Source organism: Bactrocera tryoni, unplaced genomic scaffold (genome assembly GCF_016617805.1).
Source record: "Bactrocera tryoni isolate S06 unplaced genomic scaffold, CSIRO_BtryS06_freeze2 scaffold_25, whole genome shotgun sequence".
Taxonomy (NCBI): domain Eukaryota; kingdom Metazoa; phylum Arthropoda; class Insecta; order Diptera; family Tephritidae; genus Bactrocera; species Bactrocera tryoni.
Window position 1 is genome coordinate 31,479,185 of NW_024395977.1, and position 18,070 is coordinate 31,497,254.

General features: G+C 36.4%; 1 protein-coding gene across 1 annotated transcript; it reads left to right on the top strand.

Moving 5' to 3' along the window:
- The first annotated feature begins 1,632 nt into the window (after positions 1 to 1,632).
- Positions 1,633 to 7,043, top strand: LOC120780877. The gene is made up of 2 exons (XM_040113111.1): positions 1,633 to 1,668; positions 6,234 to 7,043. Exons 1-2 carry the CDS (start codon positions 1,633 to 1,635, stop codon positions 7,041 to 7,043), a joined length of 846 nt encoding a protein of 281 aa, XP_039969045.1.
- The last annotated feature ends 11,027 nt before the right edge of the window (positions 7,044 to 18,070 follow it).

Below are 18,070 nucleotides of genomic sequence, written 5' to 3' on the forward strand. Positions count from 1 at the left end.
AGTCCGCAAGCTCAGCTAGTGCATGCTCACTATAAACTTCCACCAAAATAGATGACTTTCGGCCATATATAATGGAAATTTTCAAACATTAGAAATAACGATGAAAAGCTTAAATGAGAAAATAGGTTTGTTGAACATAATTAAATAGTTAGATGCTTTTTATGCGATATATATGTATGTAGTTACCGAACTCTTTATGGGAGTTTTTAATATAAACAAATCTTTCTAACATACAAAAAAATTGCGATTAAGGAAATGTTGGGTGAGCTTTTGGTAAACAACAGTGGTTAATCTTGCTGTAAATTAAATAAATCCAGCACCTTCAGTGTTGAGAATTTCGCCTGCGACTTTAATAATTTCATATGTATACGTGTGAAATAATAAAACGATATTTAACTATTATATTAAACAATTGTTGTAGCTTATATTTTTCCACTTTATTGTAAATGTCATCAATATATTCGTCAAGTTTTATTTTATCAATTTTCGGGAACATTACACTTACAGCTGTTAACTGCTTAATTAGAAAAATTGCATTTGTAAAGTCAAGCACATCAGAATTTTTATCGGCAATTTGAAACATGTCAATAAATCCTTTAAGAACAACATATAATCAAGTACTTACATACATACACAATGTTACATTATTTGACAACACACCATCTAATTGGAAAGTGTTGAGTGTAATCTAAAAGCACATAAAAATAATAAGGAAATAAGTAAATAATTTTTTTAGGCACTACACAGCCATGCTTACCTGTGTAGCAGGTTCACCGAACTCTGCGCGACTATTTCGTCAAGGGTTCTAATGCCTTCTGTAAACGCGTATCACCAATCAACCATTCGAATTTCAATTTTTTGGTTTTAACTATTATCGAAACTAAAATAAGAAAACAATAAAACAGCTTGTGAACACCAGGTACATAAAGCCACAATCAATAATAATGGTATTCCCTAGTATAGGTTGACAGCTGCAACCAACTGTTATCGGCTCGTCTCATACTAAGCTCAGTTTCTATATAGCACTCGAGCTGTGAACACGTGTTATAACCTCTCTGCGACAACAAAAAGAAATTCGACACTCCGAATGTTTTTTTTCAACTCTGTGCACAGTTGATTTTTTTCACATTTTCAAATAAATTCATCCAGGTAAATATGTTTATAATATTAGTTGAGCCTTTAGCCTTCGACACACAAAAGAAATTTTTCACGAATTTACATTGTGTTCATTATCCACCGCCATTTTGCAAATATGAGCGTTTGGGGAATCTCGGGTAGTTTTTTACATTTGACATGCTAACTTCATGTGGTTTACACAGTGTTCAAGTGTACGGACGTGTTTTTTAATTCGCTCCGTGAATTTTGTGATTAAAACACATAAAAGCAAAAATTAAAAAAAAAAAAAAAACAAAAAATAAACAAATAGCTAACAGTGCACACAAGTTATTATATTTAAACATAAACAAATTGTGCACGAAACAAAAAGTAAAAACAAAAAAAAGAAAAATAATCAACAATCAAAAATGAGTGCTACTCAGCCTCACCAACAAGGCCGTAGGCATTCTTTAAATGCCTACTTTAGCTATGTCGAGCCAACAACAGTAACTCCTGGCAAAAACAAAATTAACGGCGATGACTCATCATCGCAGCGATCAACCGAAAGAGCAAGTAAGCAAGCGCAGTCAGCAGAAGCAGCAGAGAACAGCAAACGGGCAACAACAAATGCGCCGACAGTAAACAGTATGCAAGTACCAGCAAGCACACGGACAGTGAAGGAAAACAAAATGCAAGGTGAGAATGTACCAAGCAAAAAAAGGGCCGTTCTGTTCAGACTGGTATTGATCGCTATATTAACGTAAAAAAGGAAACTAAGTCCAGTTAAATCAGCGGTCAATACCAAAAAATTTCAACCAGGCACGCCAAATAGTAAAAAGCCAGAAATCCTAAATGGCAACAGATTTGCCATACTAAGCAATGGTTCAGACGACGATGCGAAGGGTACCACCACAGTCGTTAATGCCAAACCACCCCCAATATATTTGCGCGAGCGTAGCAGTAGTGCTCTCGTTGCTGAATTAAGCAAAATTGTAGGTACTAACAATTTGCATATAGTGCCTTTGAAAAAAGGCAATATAGACGAAACAAAAATTCAGACCTACACTGAAAAAAGTTTCATGGAAATCGTTAAATTTTTGTCAAATAAAAACAAAAATTATTATTCGTATCAACTGAAGAGCTCTAAGGGCTTAGTTGTTGTAATTAAGGGTATAGAGTCCGCCGTAGACTCCAGTGAAGTCAAAGAAGCTTTGGAAGAATGCGGTTTTGGTATTAAAACTGTTGTAGATATATTTAATAGAAACAAAGTACCACATGCCAATGTTTAAAATTGAAATTTTGCCGAATTCGAATCAACTTAAAAAAATGAGACCCATCCTCTATATAATCTGAAATATTTGCTGCACCGTAGAGTAACTGTGGAAGAACCACATAAAAGAAACGGCCTGGTACAATGTGCTAACTGCCAAGAATATGGGCATACTAAATCATATCGCACTCTACGCAGTGTTTGTGTGGTATGTGGTGATTTACATCCCATTTCAAAATGCACCCTTAAGAAAAAAGAATTAAATAAAAAATGCAGCAATTGCGGAGGAAATCACACTGCTAACTACAAAGGTTGCCCTGTATATAAAGATTTGAAATCGAAGTTGTCACAGGGCATTCAAGCACGTCGTAACCAAATGTTACAAACACCGCGTAATGAAATTATAGCAACCTCAGAAAAAAGATCAAATCCCATTACTTCTAACAATAATTATATGCAAGGAAGCTATGCAAATGTGGTGAAAGGCAACACTGTGCAAATGCAACAGCGCAAAATCCTCCAAATGGAGGTATTGAAACTATGATTATAAATCTTACACAGTGCATGACACAATTTATGTCCACTATGCAAAAACATGATCCAGGATTTAATAAAATCTCAAAATCAAATGCTGCAAAATTTATTAAGTAAAAAATGAGCTTCCTAAATATCTGTATATGGAATGCTAACGGTGTTAATCAACATAAATTAGAGATTATCAGATTTCTGTCTGAAAAGAATATAGATGTAATGCTTATTTCAGAAACTCATCTAACAAATAAAAATAATTTCAGTATACCAGGATTTAGGCTATATGTTACAAATCATCCGGATGGAAAAGCGCATGGTGGCACGGCAGTGTTGATTAGAAATCGTTTAAACCACTATGCCCTAGAATCTCATGCTACTCCACAGTTACAAACTACAACAATATCACTCAAAAATCGGGGTTGTGACTTAAACCTTACGGCTATATACTGTCCACCTCGTTTTAAAACTACAGAAATCGAGTTTAAAGACTTTTTGGAACACTAGGTCAAAGATTTCTAGCAGGTGGAGATTACAACGCAAAACATACGTACTGGGGCTCACGTCTTATTAATCCGAAAGGACGACAGTTGTACTACACTATTATGAATAAGCATAATAAGCTGGATATAATATCTCCTGGTAAGCCGACATACTGGCCCAGTGATAGAAGAAAAATACCAGACTTAATAGATTTTGCTGTAGTCAAAAATATAGATAGATCACTTATGACAGCTGACACATGTACAGACTTATCATCTGATCATTCTCCTGTACTAATAAAGTTATACGAACAGCCCATGATAATTGAGCCAAAAAGTTTCTCTAACATCATATAAAACTAACTGGTTGAAGTATAGAAAGTATATCAGCAGCCATATCAATATTGATTGCAAAATAAATACAGAAAGAGACATTGATGAAAATATAAGAGAAATTAATGACCAATAACTAATGCAGCTGTACTGGCAACACCAGAAAGAAACAATAAACCAGTTGGTTTTAGAAAGATCACAAATAATGAAATAGAGAAACTTGTAAATGAGAAAAGGCGAGCTAGGCGGGAATGGCAGTTAAATCGCTCCCCTTCAACTCTGCTTCAACTGAAATCTGCTGTACGAAAGTTAAAAAAAGCGCTTAAACATGAAGAAGAATACAACACTGAAAATTATATAAAAAAATTGTGTCCAAATTCTAGCAAGCAAAACTCCCTTTGGAAAGCCCAAAAATCTTTCAAGCCACCAGTAGTTTCCAACATGCCTCTAAGACAGTTGAATGGTAATTGGGCACGTAGTGATGAGGATAAAGCAAATTGCTTTGCAAATCACCTAGAAAAGGTATTTCAAATTCCCCAAAGAACAACTTTGAGTTGCCAACCTTGCCTAATACCGCAAACGAGTCGCATGTGTCTATTAGGACTTCTACTTCTGAAGTTACTAGAATAATAAAAGAACTTAACCCAAAAAGTCACCAGGATATGACAATATTACACCAAAAATGCTAATTGAGTTACCAAATATTGCCGTAGAAGTGCTCTCTTTGCTCTTCAATGCAATTCTTAATCTCGGACACTATCCTAATTCATGGAAAAGTCGCAGATTATCTTGATAGACAAACCTGAGAAAGACTTAACACAGCCGTCTTCATACAGACCAATCAGTCTTCTATTCTGTCTTTCTAAAATATTTGAAAAAGTGTTGCTATCAAAGATGTCTCCTTTCCTCCACGAAAATAATATAATACCAACGCACCAATTCGGGTTTCGTGAAAAACATAGCACGATAGAGCAAGTAAATAGAATTACTAACGAAATAAGAAAAGCATTTGAGCACAGAGAGTACTGTTCAGCTATATTCCTAGACGTGGCTCAGGCTTCAGGTATGGCATGAGGGCCTTTTATATAAGATTAAAAATATCCTACCTTCAGAATTGTATAAAATATTGGAGTCTTATTTAAAAAAGAAAATTTATGGTAAAAGTGGGAGATTTCATATCTGATGAAAGACAGATAAGGGCTGGCGTACCCCAGGGCAGTGTTTTAGGCCCAACACTATACATCATATATACAGCAGATCTTCCAACAGCTAATAATATATTGACTTCAACTTTTGCGGATGACACAGCTTTAGTGAGCCGTAACAAATGCCACATAATAGCATCAAGAATACTAGCCGAGCACCTAAGGTTTGTCGAAGAATGGCTAGCCAACTGGCGTATAAATGTTAATGAACAAAAGTGTAAGCATGTTACATTTTCGCTTAGACCAAAAATGTGTCCGGAAGTAAAAATTAATAATATTTTAGTACCCAAGCGAATGAAGTAACTTATCTTGGTATTCACCTCGATAGAAGACTTACGTGGAGAAAACACATAGCGAGTAAAATAACTTGCATGAAGATAAGAGCTGCAAATTTAAATTGGCTATTAAATAAAAACTCCAAACTTAGCCTAGACAACAAAGTGCTTTTATACAAAGCGGTCATAAAGCCGATTTGGATGTATGGAATTCAACTGTGGGGTACGACCTGTGCAACTAATATAGACATAATACAAAGGTTCCAATCAAAAATGCTTAGATCAATCACGTGTTCGCCATGGTACATGCGTAATGAAAATATCCATAAAGACCTTGGTATTTCTATGGTAAAGAAAGAAGTAGAAGACAGTAGAATTAAATATATATCTAAACTCCGTGATCACCCAAACCCTTTGGCTAATGCTTTGGTACATTCCTGCAATCAAACACGCCTTAAAAGAAGAGATATGCCCGCGTACTAAGGAGCAATGTATCACCAAAACAGTTCAATCATTTGCTTGAGCGTGTCTAGTTTTTAATTAGATTTAAGATTTTATAACTTATTGTTAGGCTTTAAAACAAAAAGCAGATTCAATAAATAAAAAAAAGATATTGAAAAAAAAAAAACTTCATATATTTGACTGTATAAGTGATTTTTCGTGCAGAATTTCAACAACACAATAGTTTTCCAACATTTCCTGATAGTTTCGTGCTCCGAAAAATTTTTTTTAGTCATTATGCCGCGGTACTATCCCAAACAAGAGAAAATTGTTGATTTCGACAACATTTTGGAGGCGATCAAGTCGGTGAAAATACATCACAACAGCGTTCGACAATCTGCGACGGCACACAAAATTCCGAGTACCAACCTGATGCGTTATATTGCAGCATTTGATGGTGCGAGCATCGACGTTACTACTGCCAATGCCGATGTAATGAAGAATTTGCTGGCTGAAAGCACGACGATGGGCACAAAAACAGTGAGTTCTGCTGGTTTCTTTCTTTTTCTCTCATCGAATAATAAATAATTTTTTTTTATTTCAGATCTTCAACATCGAACAAGAGAAGCTGATAAGCTACATTCTCCAGGCTAGCGACATCAACTATGGAATTAGTTTGATGGAGCTTCGTAAGCTCGCGTATGAATTTGCTCGGAAAGTTGGCGCGTCGTATCCGGATCCATGGAACAACAATCAACAGGCGAGTAAGGATAGGCAGTTGGCGTTCATGAAACGCCACAAAAATTTGTCACTGCGAACACCAGAGCAAGTAAGCCAGAGCCATGCGAAGCGATTCAACAAAGAGAATGTCGATGCATTCTTTGCCAACCTTTCATCCGTTCTCGGTAAGACGCCATTTGAACCTCACCGAATATGGAACATGGATGAAACCGGGTGCCCGACCGTGCCAACCAGACCTGTCAAAACCATCGCGCGCAAAGGACAAAAGCAGGTCGGCTCATCAACATATGCCGAAAAAGGCACCAATGTGTCTTTGGCTTTGGCCGTCAGCGCTAGTGGCCAGTCTATACCGTCATTCTTCCTCTTTCCCCGAGTCAACATGAAAGAGATTTTTATGACTCATGCGAGTCATGGCGCTGTTGGTGTTGCGAACGGTTCTGGTTACATGAACTCTGACGTATTCCCTCATTCCATGCGTCATTTCATCAAGCACACCGGTGCTAATGCCGATTCGCCAACCATGTTGCTGCTGGACAACCACGGTTCGCATTTATCGATCGAGGCGATAGATTTGGCGTTGGATCATGGCATCACGTTGCTGTCTTTTCCGCCGAAATGCACGCACAAAATGCAGCCGCTAGTATTGCGGTATTTGCACCATTTAAAGGCCTGATGACCGTGAAGCATGATGCATGGAAAAAGTCCAACATTGGTGTCACTTTCGATCTGCATCATGTGCCGCTCCTTGTCGATCAGTGCCTCGATGTTATGTTAACGCCGAAAACCATCAAATCCGGCTTCCGAACAACTGGCATCTACCCGTTCAACCCGCAAATTTTTACTGAAATTGACTTTGTCGCTTCGGAACTGAGCGGCGAAAATTTGTTCGGTGACGAAGAGAAAGGCGCCGACAATCAACGTCGAGTTCTTGCCTCTGGTGATGCCATTGTGACTGCTGCGAATGAGGAGGTGTCAACGTCGGAGGCATCGACAAGTGCCCCAGCTTCAACAAGTGGTGCTGCATCATCGTCGTTGTCTCTTGTTTCGGCTCCACAGCTCCGTGATGCATTGAAATCGGTTGGCCCGTTGAAATTGGGCACACCTGCGCCGAAATCAAAACGTGGCCGCAAGACAATGGAGTCAACGATTTTGACATCGCCTGAGGTTGTCGCAGATCTGGGTGACAAGGCCGAAAAAAAGCGGCAAAAATTGACGAAGGCAGCCGATGAACCAGCAGCCAAGAAGCAAAAAGGCCGTGGCAAATCGAAGACGCCACGGAAGAGAAGCACGCCTCCGACCGAAACCGACATCGAAGAGGACTTCGATTTTTGCACGATTTGCAAGAAAAAGATGCCGAAGCACAAGAATCGTCAAAACACGGCCCATTGCATCGTTTGTGATCGAGGGGTTCACTTGAAATGTGCCGGACCGAACCCGAACACTTACAACTGCATCCACTGCGAGTCGGAATAATTTTTTTCGCCAATTCCTATTTTTCTTATTATTTATGAATCTCTATTTCATTTCCATTGATAAATAAACGTTTTTCATCGGTAACAATCATGTTTTAATCGATTTTAACCACCTTTTTTCAAAATCGCAAAATCAGGTTTTTTGCGCCAATGGCTATAACTTTTAAATTTTTGTAGAATTTTATCAAACCAATGTTATCAAAAGGAAGGTTACGACTCGCACTACAAATCCATGCTTTAGAATTTTCACAAAAAAATAACTTTTATGTGACTTTTTAACCGAAATCAACGAATGGCCCAACATTCCCCTACTGTTAATCACTTTGCACACATTTTTCACTTACACTAAGTTATAACATAAACTTTCACATAACAATCGCATTTCCTTATTGAGATTATTGCAGCACTCCCTAATATGCGACGTGTTTGTTCTTGCATTTTTGGTATAGCGTGTGGTATTTTACTCTGAGACTCACCCAAATCTAGCTGCATCTTTAAAATTCTTTGTAGTGAACTCGTTGTTTGAAGGCTTCTACAACTGGTCCTATGAGGGTTCACGTTCACAATTGTACAAAAACTGCCAGTGCAAGATATTAGATTTACCGAGGAAGAATGTGTGGTTGAATGAAATTTCAATAATATATTAAATATATTTAATGCTTTGTCTTCCAATTACTTATTTTTTCTTGTTCTTAAAAGCTTCTAATTAGGTAAATATTAATAAAATATATTATAATATTATAAACTTACCTATTTACTTCAATGGCAAAAATTTTCTACATATTCATTGTCAATATGTGTGTCTCATTCTTACACATTCAAAAATTATATATGATGAATGTTGCTACTCTTACAACAGAATTTTCAATTTCAAAACAAAAAGTTAGATATGGATATGCAGTAGTAAAACAGGTGAAACTACAAATGTAGTTGTGAATTGGTTACCCCCTTTTTGCAGGGATGTACTTATATACACGTTGACATTTGATACTGCTAAGTAGAACAACACTTTGCGACGAAATACCTATTCTTTCTTAAAAAACAAACTATATTAAATCTCTTTAGATAATGATTGTAAACATATGTAAAATTCACTAAAAAATCTGATCTCACAAATTACATACTGATTTCGCAATTTATGCGAGATTCTTAGTGGTACTTCGTTGTTTTGCTTGACATCGGTTTAGCAGCCCATGATCTTTCAGTGATAAAAAGAAAAACACGAGATCATGGGTTCTCAAGAGAGGAGTTTCGGATCATTTTATCCAGGATTGAGACAGCACTCGAAATACATGTTACAAGTATGGCACCATTGCCGTTTTGGTCCGATCGGACCAAAATTGCTAGTTTTAAATTGGTTGGGAGGCAATATTTTTTCAAATGTATTTAGAAAGGAAGTTAATCTTAGGATTTGAACGCTTAAAATTTCAAACATTCTTGTAAGCTATTAATTATTTTTCTTTCTCGTTTACTGACATAGAAACCGCTTACACGATTTTAGCCGAGTTAGCAACAGCGCGCCAGTAGTTTCTTCTTTTCGCTACGTGGCGCCAATTGGATATTCCAAGCGAAGCCAGGCCCTTCTCCACTTGGTCCTTCCAACGGAGTGGAGGTCTTCCTCTTCTTCTGCTTCATCCGGTGGGTACTACGTCGAATACTTTCAGAGCTGGAGTGTTTTCGTCCATTCGAACCACATGACCTAGCCAGTGTAGCCGCTGTCTTTTAATTCGCTAAACTATGTCAATGTTGTCCTATATCCAGATCCGTGCAGCGTAGTTCACGACAAACCGTTCGATTGCCTTGTAGTATGTTGCTGTTCATAAATATATGAGCATAAAACTTGTATTACCTTATTATAGAGTTATATATAGAAAATTATATTTTTGATACAAGTGTAACAACAACAAAAACAGAGGATACTAAGCAAAGAGCTCAACATCCAAAGCAGCCAATAGTATCAAGTAGAATAAACTGGCCGCCAAAGAGAAGGTACTGCTCAAAAGATAAAAGAAATCTCAATATCAAGAGCCGATCCTAGCGGATAGTCAAATATAAAGTTGCTGGCGCCTCAGTTGATGAGAAAGAGATAAAGGGAAAGACACATGTGATGGAGGAGTACGAGAATTTTCTGAAAAGGAAGCAATCGAAACTTTCCACGGCAATCTTCAAAACAAATATTAAGAAATTAAATCACTCCCCAAACGAAACGTTGGAAACTGGCCGAAAATACTTGACAATCCAGCGGCTCCCCATCCATAATTTTACCCCTCATAAGTCCTTAGGAGTTACAGAGAATTTAAATTCACGGCGTAGGCCTCTTTGAATTTTCTAGCCGCTAGTGTCGCTAAACTTAGCGAAACTTACACAGCCCTAAACTGAAGATCTTTCCTGCTAAGAATATCACTAAAAGACATCGTGCATTTGGTTACCTTCTCTAGAAAAGCCAGGTGGAAAGCTCCTGCGACGCGTTAAGCAACAGAATAAGCCTGTATCAGGTATAGACGACCGTCAGCTCAAAGAAGCTGAACCTAATAAAGCAAACAGACCCATATTTACAGGCCTGAGAAAGAGATAACGACGTCAAAGGACTGAAATGAAATGAAGGTAGATCAAGGGCGTAAATTGTCATACATTATGTTACACATAAGTTCCTTGTTCACGTTACAGTACAGCATATACCATACTGATTAGAATGGAACAAAAGGCAGGGAGTTTCACGACATGGCACACGACATGGACGTGCCAACAGAATAGCTCAAGAAACTAAAAGATGGCAACAAAGGAAAAGAAGAGATTATGATAGGGTGTAACGCAAACGCAATACAAACTCTATGATTAAGTTCCAGCACAATCATCAGACGTGAGTCACTCTTACATTTTATTATAAATAGCTATTAAAGCAAATGTAATAGAGGCGATAAGCCAGCCTTCACATTCCCAAGTTCGGAAAGATTTACATGGTGGGATTAAGTACGGGATCTCGGAGTATCTACATAGACAGGTAGCCTTGTCGTAGAAGATAGAAGGGTCTCCGAGGAATCATCTCTGACGGATCACTCCTTAATTCTTATCACAACGCTTAAAAATAAGCAGGAATTATAATAAAATTAGATATACTCAACGCGAGTTGAAGGGAGTCCCTCCTTGGTAAAACAGCTATAAGAACGGAACTGCGGAAAGCATTCAATGAAAGTTATAGGACCTAAATTTAGCAACCCTAAACCCTAAAGAAATTCTGCAGTGGGTGGCGGCACTGAACAAAATATTAATACAACTCAACGGAGGAGGAGTTAAAGCAGTAGCATATGCAAATGATATTGTGTTAATAGTATCCGAACTGTTCCCATCCACAATTAGTGAAATAATGGAATGAACGTTTGGAAAGTTACACTTGCGAATCGGTAGCAACGGACTAGCGATTAACCAAAATACCTCAATATCATTTTGCAACACTAGGTGGTTCTATAATTTCTCTATCCCACACGGCAAATATTTGGGGGTCGACATTTACATATGTACATTTGTATACACATATTTAACCCTTTCATGCCCGATGTTGCCTATAAGCAACATTTACATATATGCTTCTAAGTCATATAAATTTATATGTATATAAATTTTTTTGACGCGAGGTTTTTTGCATTATGTAGTCTTGTGTATTGTGTAAGCTTACAGTGAATTGTTCTATCGTAAGCTATGCAATGGTTAATTCAGTAGGCGTTTTTTGTACAGTGAAATTGTCAAGATCGCGAATGGTCAAAATCACGAAAAAAGGCGTTTACGCAAAAAATTTTTAAAAAGATTAAAATAGCTGTTTTATTGTAAAACCAAGGAAACAACATAAATAAATAAAGGTAATAAAGTTATTAATAATAAAAATAAATCATTTGAAAAGTGTTTAGTTTGTTTAAAATAATTTTGTAAAAGTGCTGTTGTCTATAGGCAACATCCTGTAACTAACGAACCAGGACACTAAGGACTTTTAAATTTTTATCATTTCATACTTGAGTTAATACTTACATATATCTCTCCTAAAAAAATGTTTTAGCTCCATCCATTTTAATTCGGGCATGAGAGGGTTAATTATTTGAAAACAAATTTGTAATTTTTGATTGTTGCTTTTTTATTTTTGCTGCATTAGAAGTTTAGATTAGAAAACTGACACAACAACAAAACGCACGCAGAAAAATATTTGGAATTTACGTGGAATGACATTTAAAAAAATAATTGCAACCCTGTGACATATTTCACCGTTAAATTGTCGAGTAAAATTTAAATATATTTTATAATTTCTATTTAAATTCTAAAAAATTTTTACAGTTTTTGATAGTAATGAATTCTTAGGGCGCGACCCCTGCGAAGAGAAAAGGCAGCAGCCAAACAAAAAGTGGAAGAAGAGTCAGGTCTCCATTGTAGAGTTTTTGATGGAAAAGGTGGAATTTGAGGTAAGTTTATAATTTTTTTTTATCTAATTCGGTTTTCTATCTTTTCGGGCTCCAACTTCGGAATTGTTTTATAAACGAGTTTTACAAAAAATCGCAGTTGGATGGCTCATGGGGTCTGGTGCGGTGGAAGGTCCAGCATTTGAAAGCGCAGTGGTGCATTGCATGAAAAAGTGGAACTCTGAACTGTTTTACAAATATGCATTTTTTATATATTATTGCACGTACATAGTGAGATTATGTTCTCATCTAAAATAATTTACAAAAGTTGTAGTGAGTTTGTCTCATTTTTTGTAAATACCGTTATTTATTGAGAGTAACAACAGGTCGGATTTTTTCATTAGTCTTTACACAACTTTTTGCGAGGTCGCTGCCGCTATTGTTTATCAGATAGAAACTAGATTTCTGTTCTTAGTTATAGTGTATGGTCCGCTGTATTTAACTGCATACTAATTGTTTTGGTTAAGTGGTTTTTTGATAAGAAATTAATCATAACGGAAAGGTAAGTTTCGATGTCCCATACGACGCTTAAATCCTTTTTCTATTAATAATTGTAAAACTAGTCGACTATACAAATTGAATTTTTCTGTTAACAGCTAACTTTTAGCGGTCTAAAAACTGGTGAAGCAATTTTGTTTGAAATCGCTTTGCTTACATTATATTCTTGGTAATAATAAAGTGTCTGTACATGACGCCAAAGCATAAGTTATCTGACATCTTCAACTTTTACTGACGTTTGTAATGAACAAAGCCCTTTTTTGTACTGCAAATCTCAATAACGCAAAAATGAGCGACCAGCAACCATCAACCAGTGCTAGCCGCATGCTAAAATTTCGAGAAAAGCAAAAAGAGAAAGATCCAAAATTTACCGCTAATGAGACTAAAAGATTGCGTGAGCTTCGTAAACGAACAGCAGAAAATCTTTCTCAAGGTGAGTTAAAAGCAATTTTACTTAAGGAAAGGGATAAGAAGAGATTTCAAAGGGCAAAAAAGCGGGTTGAACTTAAAAATCCTACTGATTCTCCTGTCATTACTGAATCTCCGTACAAGTCGAAACAGACTTTACCTAAAGCTGTTCAAAAGGCTCTAAAAGCACTGCCTCAATCACCAAGAAAGAAAAAAGTGGTTTTTACAGAACTAGCGCGTAAAATGGACATTGCTCTAGCAGAAAGCCCAAACATTAGCACATCAGGTGACGATACACGTTATGACGATGTGAAAGCATTTTACTATCGACCGGATATTGTGTATACCTGCCCAGGCGCAAATGATTTCATCGTTGTTTGGGAAAACGGCATTAAGAAGAAGTGTCAAAAGCATTATTTGACTTTGTACCTACGAGAAGCCTTTTGCATTTTTAAAGAATTTTTTCCTAATATCGAAATTGGATTATCAAAATTTTGTAGTCTAAGACCGAAAAACGTTTTGCCAATGAAAGACACACCTTCAGACCAGTGTAAATGTTTAACTCATGAAAATTTTATGTTCAAATTGAAAGGTTTGAAACAAAATTATTGTAACGACTGGTGGACTATGATTTCATGTGATCATTCTTTGGCTTCGAAGTGCTGGAAAAATTAATGTGATACTTGTTCTGATGGCAAAAAATATTAATTTCTATGGATTAAAGTACAATCTGTGTATGGAAAGAATGGGAAAAAAAACTCAGAAAATAAACTACGTTTAGTAAACCACGAAAAAAGTTCAGGTGAACTTAAACAAAAATTGATTGATTCTATGCATATTATGATGAAGCATGTTAATTTAAAACGAGTTCAAGCCGGTGAATTTCAAAAAGACCAACGCAATGAAAATGTGCGAAACCTTCGAGTTGATTTTGCGATGTCTTTTGGCTGTGAATACCAGAATGAAGTTCAAAGCGCACTCTGGTCACGAACAAGTGTTCTTTTATTTACTGCTGCAAGTTTTTACAAAGGCAATTGCCAAACATATCTTATATGCTCAGATGCAAATTCGAAAGACAAGGATACAGTTTTTGTTTTCATCACTAAGTTGTTTGACTTGATGCATAAATAAAATGAAGACTTACCTTCAGCGGAAATTATTTGGAGTGACGGCCCTTCATCGGAATTTAAGAACCGTTATATGGTTAAACTAACATCAATGTTGAGCGAAAAGTACAAAAGGCCCTTTTATTGGAAATATTTTCCTACATCGCATGGAAAAGGTGTGATAGACGGAGTTGGCGGAAATATCAAAAGACTCGTAAGAGAGAAAATGATGAGCCAAAATGAACATGTTGTTGTCCAATCAGCCAAGGACTTTTCTGATTTAGCTTCTCAATTAGTCACAAAAACCCGTGTGATTTATGTGCCATCCTCTGAAATTTATGAAAGGATTAAAAGTGCATCGCCGTAAGACAATGCCAAAGCGATAACTGGAATTTCCAACTTCCGCTTTATTAAAACTGTGGAGAAAGTTGTGGAGTGCAGAAAACATTGCCTTTCCCAAGACGAAACTGTATTTACATATTGATGTTTACAGGTATTATAGATTTAAGTTGAACTATGTCCCGTACGTGACGCGACTTGTCTGTACGTGACAAATATAAAAAAATATTTTTGAATTAAAAATATGTGTTTTAATTAATATTTTTTTCGCTAGTAGCAAGCTTGATTCATAGTTATAATTTCCTTTGAAGACACTTTTTGTGCACCTGTAATATATTCGCTGAAATCTGAATAAAACTATAACGATTTCGAATGTTGGTTGACTTGATGTGTCCCGTACGTGACGTGGGTTGTTTGCATTTTTCTTCAGTATTTCATGACTTTTTTTTAAATGTTTCTTCGCACTATTAAAGACTAGTATATAATCTATTAAATTAGAGAAAAAAATATATATATCTGATAAAACAATTAAGTGCTATATGTAATATAAACCGTAAAATTAGTTGAACTTGTCTGTACGTAACAGTGGAATGCACCAGTACCGTGAAGCCAATGACTGGGTCGCGTCAACAGATCCAGGACTTCAAGATGAAGCTGATGGTAAAACCACCGAAGGTTCGTATAATATTGATATTTTAAATTTAGATAGATTGATGCCTTCTCCTCAGCTGTTTCCAGCTAGTCCTGCACCAGAATTCGAAGTAGAATTCTTAGAAGAGGAATGCCATCAAATGCCGCACCAATTGACACCCGATGTCAACATTCCAACGGTCAACTCGGCCACCAAAATCATCCGTTGAACAATTGGCGGCTATCCAAGCCGAAAAATTACTATGGAAGCGAAGAAGCTGGAATTTGAGAAATAGAAAATTAAAGAAAAAAATTAAATATAGAGTTAAAAATTAGATATACATAGAATTAAAAAAAAAAAACTGATGAAAAATACATGTTATTAGAATTAGAAATGAAAGAAAGAGTGGCTATGTACGAAATTAAAAAAAATATGGTAATAAAAATAATTAAATATCCTAAATTACATTTGTATTTTTTTTGATTATTTATAACAGTTAGCTTATTTCCTTAGGTTTCGTAAGTCTGATCATTTATATAAAAATAGCTATATCAAAAAAAGAGTTGGTATACCGAAAACCACTATGAATATACTATCTATATATACGTTCTATAGGTTTCCACCTGCTAAAAAGGTTGTAGTCAATTAAAAAAAGTGTAACATACATACATATGTATATTGCTAATCACCAAACATTATTGTATACAAAGATTTGCTCTTGGCTTCTGCCCCAGTTATTCACCGGTCATTTTCATGTGGAGAAAATTCATCCGATTCTTCGGAACTGTGTGAGAGTTACCCCCCATTTTTAATTTTTTCTGTGTCTTGCGAGTTTGCGGGGTTGTGACTTTTCCCTTCCAGAGGAACATCAGTTGTTCAATTTATTATTTTTATACTCTCGCAACAAAGTTGCTAAGGAGAGTATTATAGTTTTGTTCACATAACGGTTGTTTGTAAGTCCTAAAACTAAAGATATAGGGTTACATATACCAAAGTGATCAGGGTGACGAGTAGAGGTGAAATCCGGATGTCTGTCTGTCCGTCCGTCTGTCCGTCCGTCCGTGCAAGCTGTAACTTGAGAAAAAATTGAGATATCATGATGAAACTTGTTACACGTATTTCTTGGCTCCATAAGAAGGTTAAGTTCGAAGATGGGAAAAATCGGCCCACTGCCACGCCCACAAAATGGCAAAAACCGAAAACCTATAAAGTGTCATAACTAAGCCATAAGTAAAGGTATTAAAGTGAAATTTGGCACAAAGGATCGCATTAGGGAGGGCATATTTGGACGTAATTTTTGGAAAAGTGGGCGTGGCCCCGCCCCCTAATAAGTTTTTTGTACATATCTCGGAAACTACTATAGCTACGTCAACCAAACTCTATAGAGTAGTTTACTTCAGGCATTTCCATATACAGATCAAAATGGAAGAAATCGGATAATAACCACGCCCACCTCCCATACAAAGGTTATGTTGAAAATCACTAAAAGTGTGTTAACCGACTAACAAAAAACGTCAGAAACACTAAATTTTACGGAAGAAATGGCAGAAGGAAGCTGCACCCAGGCTTTTTTTTAAATTGAAATGGGCGTGGCGTCGCCCACTTATGGACTAAAAACCATATCTCAGGAACTACTAATCTAATTAATTTTACAGCAAAATAAAAAAATATATAAATGACGGATAATAAAATATCGATTATCACTTTATCATGCGAGAGTATAAAATGTTCGGTGACACTCGAACTTAGCCCTTCCTTACTTGTTAGCTTTTGCCATTGTGCTTTAACGCGCTTTTAGGCATAGTCGTTTGGAATTTCATGAGTGCGTGACAGCTACAAGTTCGTTCTTACAGTTTAATTTGCATTACACCGCCTTGATTGAGTTTTCATTTAATATAACAAGTGATCACTTTGAAGTTTTGAGAATCGTAAGTAATAAGTATATATGTAAATTAAGGCGCAGTTATAGATCGTGCAGTCGATTTTGGAATGGTATGCTAATTTTTCTGTGTATAATTTATTGAGTCGGAAAAGTTTTTTATTACGTCCGTTGTATGGGGCGATTTCTGCTGTTAGAAGGAAACAATTTTTGAAATACTGGAAATGTCTTTGGCATAGTAACTAATTGTTGATTGTGCACTACATAAATATATGCAGTTACGTGCAGTACTATGTGCAATTACTTGCAGTATCATATGTTGATCTTATTTTTTTCTCCGTGCAACAGTGAGATAATCGACTGTTGTGGAATGGAAATAACGGGTGGGAAATTTTAAATTTAAAAAGTCAATAAAGAAAAAACAGCTTGATATTTTTCAAAGGTCTAAAATTTATTTAAAAGGTTGTTTTATGAAATTTATTTGTGGAAAGCAATTTTGGACAAATGACCACCACGGCTGAGTGTTCAGTAGCTTTTCCGATCCACCCAATTTTGGAGTACTCTCTCGAAGGTTTCAGGCCTTATGGCAGCTACAGCAGCTTGAATCTCGTACTTTAGATCTTGAATTGTTTCTGGATGGTTGGCGTAATATTTATCTTTAACAGCTCCTCACAGAAAATAGTCCAACGGAGTTAACTCGCAGCTTCTGGAAGGCCAATTCACATCACCTCTTTTGCTGATTATGCAATTTTCGAAGATAGGGCGTAAAAGACTGAGTGTAGCGTTTTTGACAATTCTGTTTGTTAACGTAACCATCGAGGTGGGAATGAGCCTCGTCCGAAATGATGATTTTTCGGTAAAATTGACCATCCTCGGTCAAACTTTCAAATTTTCAATATTTCCCAGTTTTCTTCTAGTGAATAGC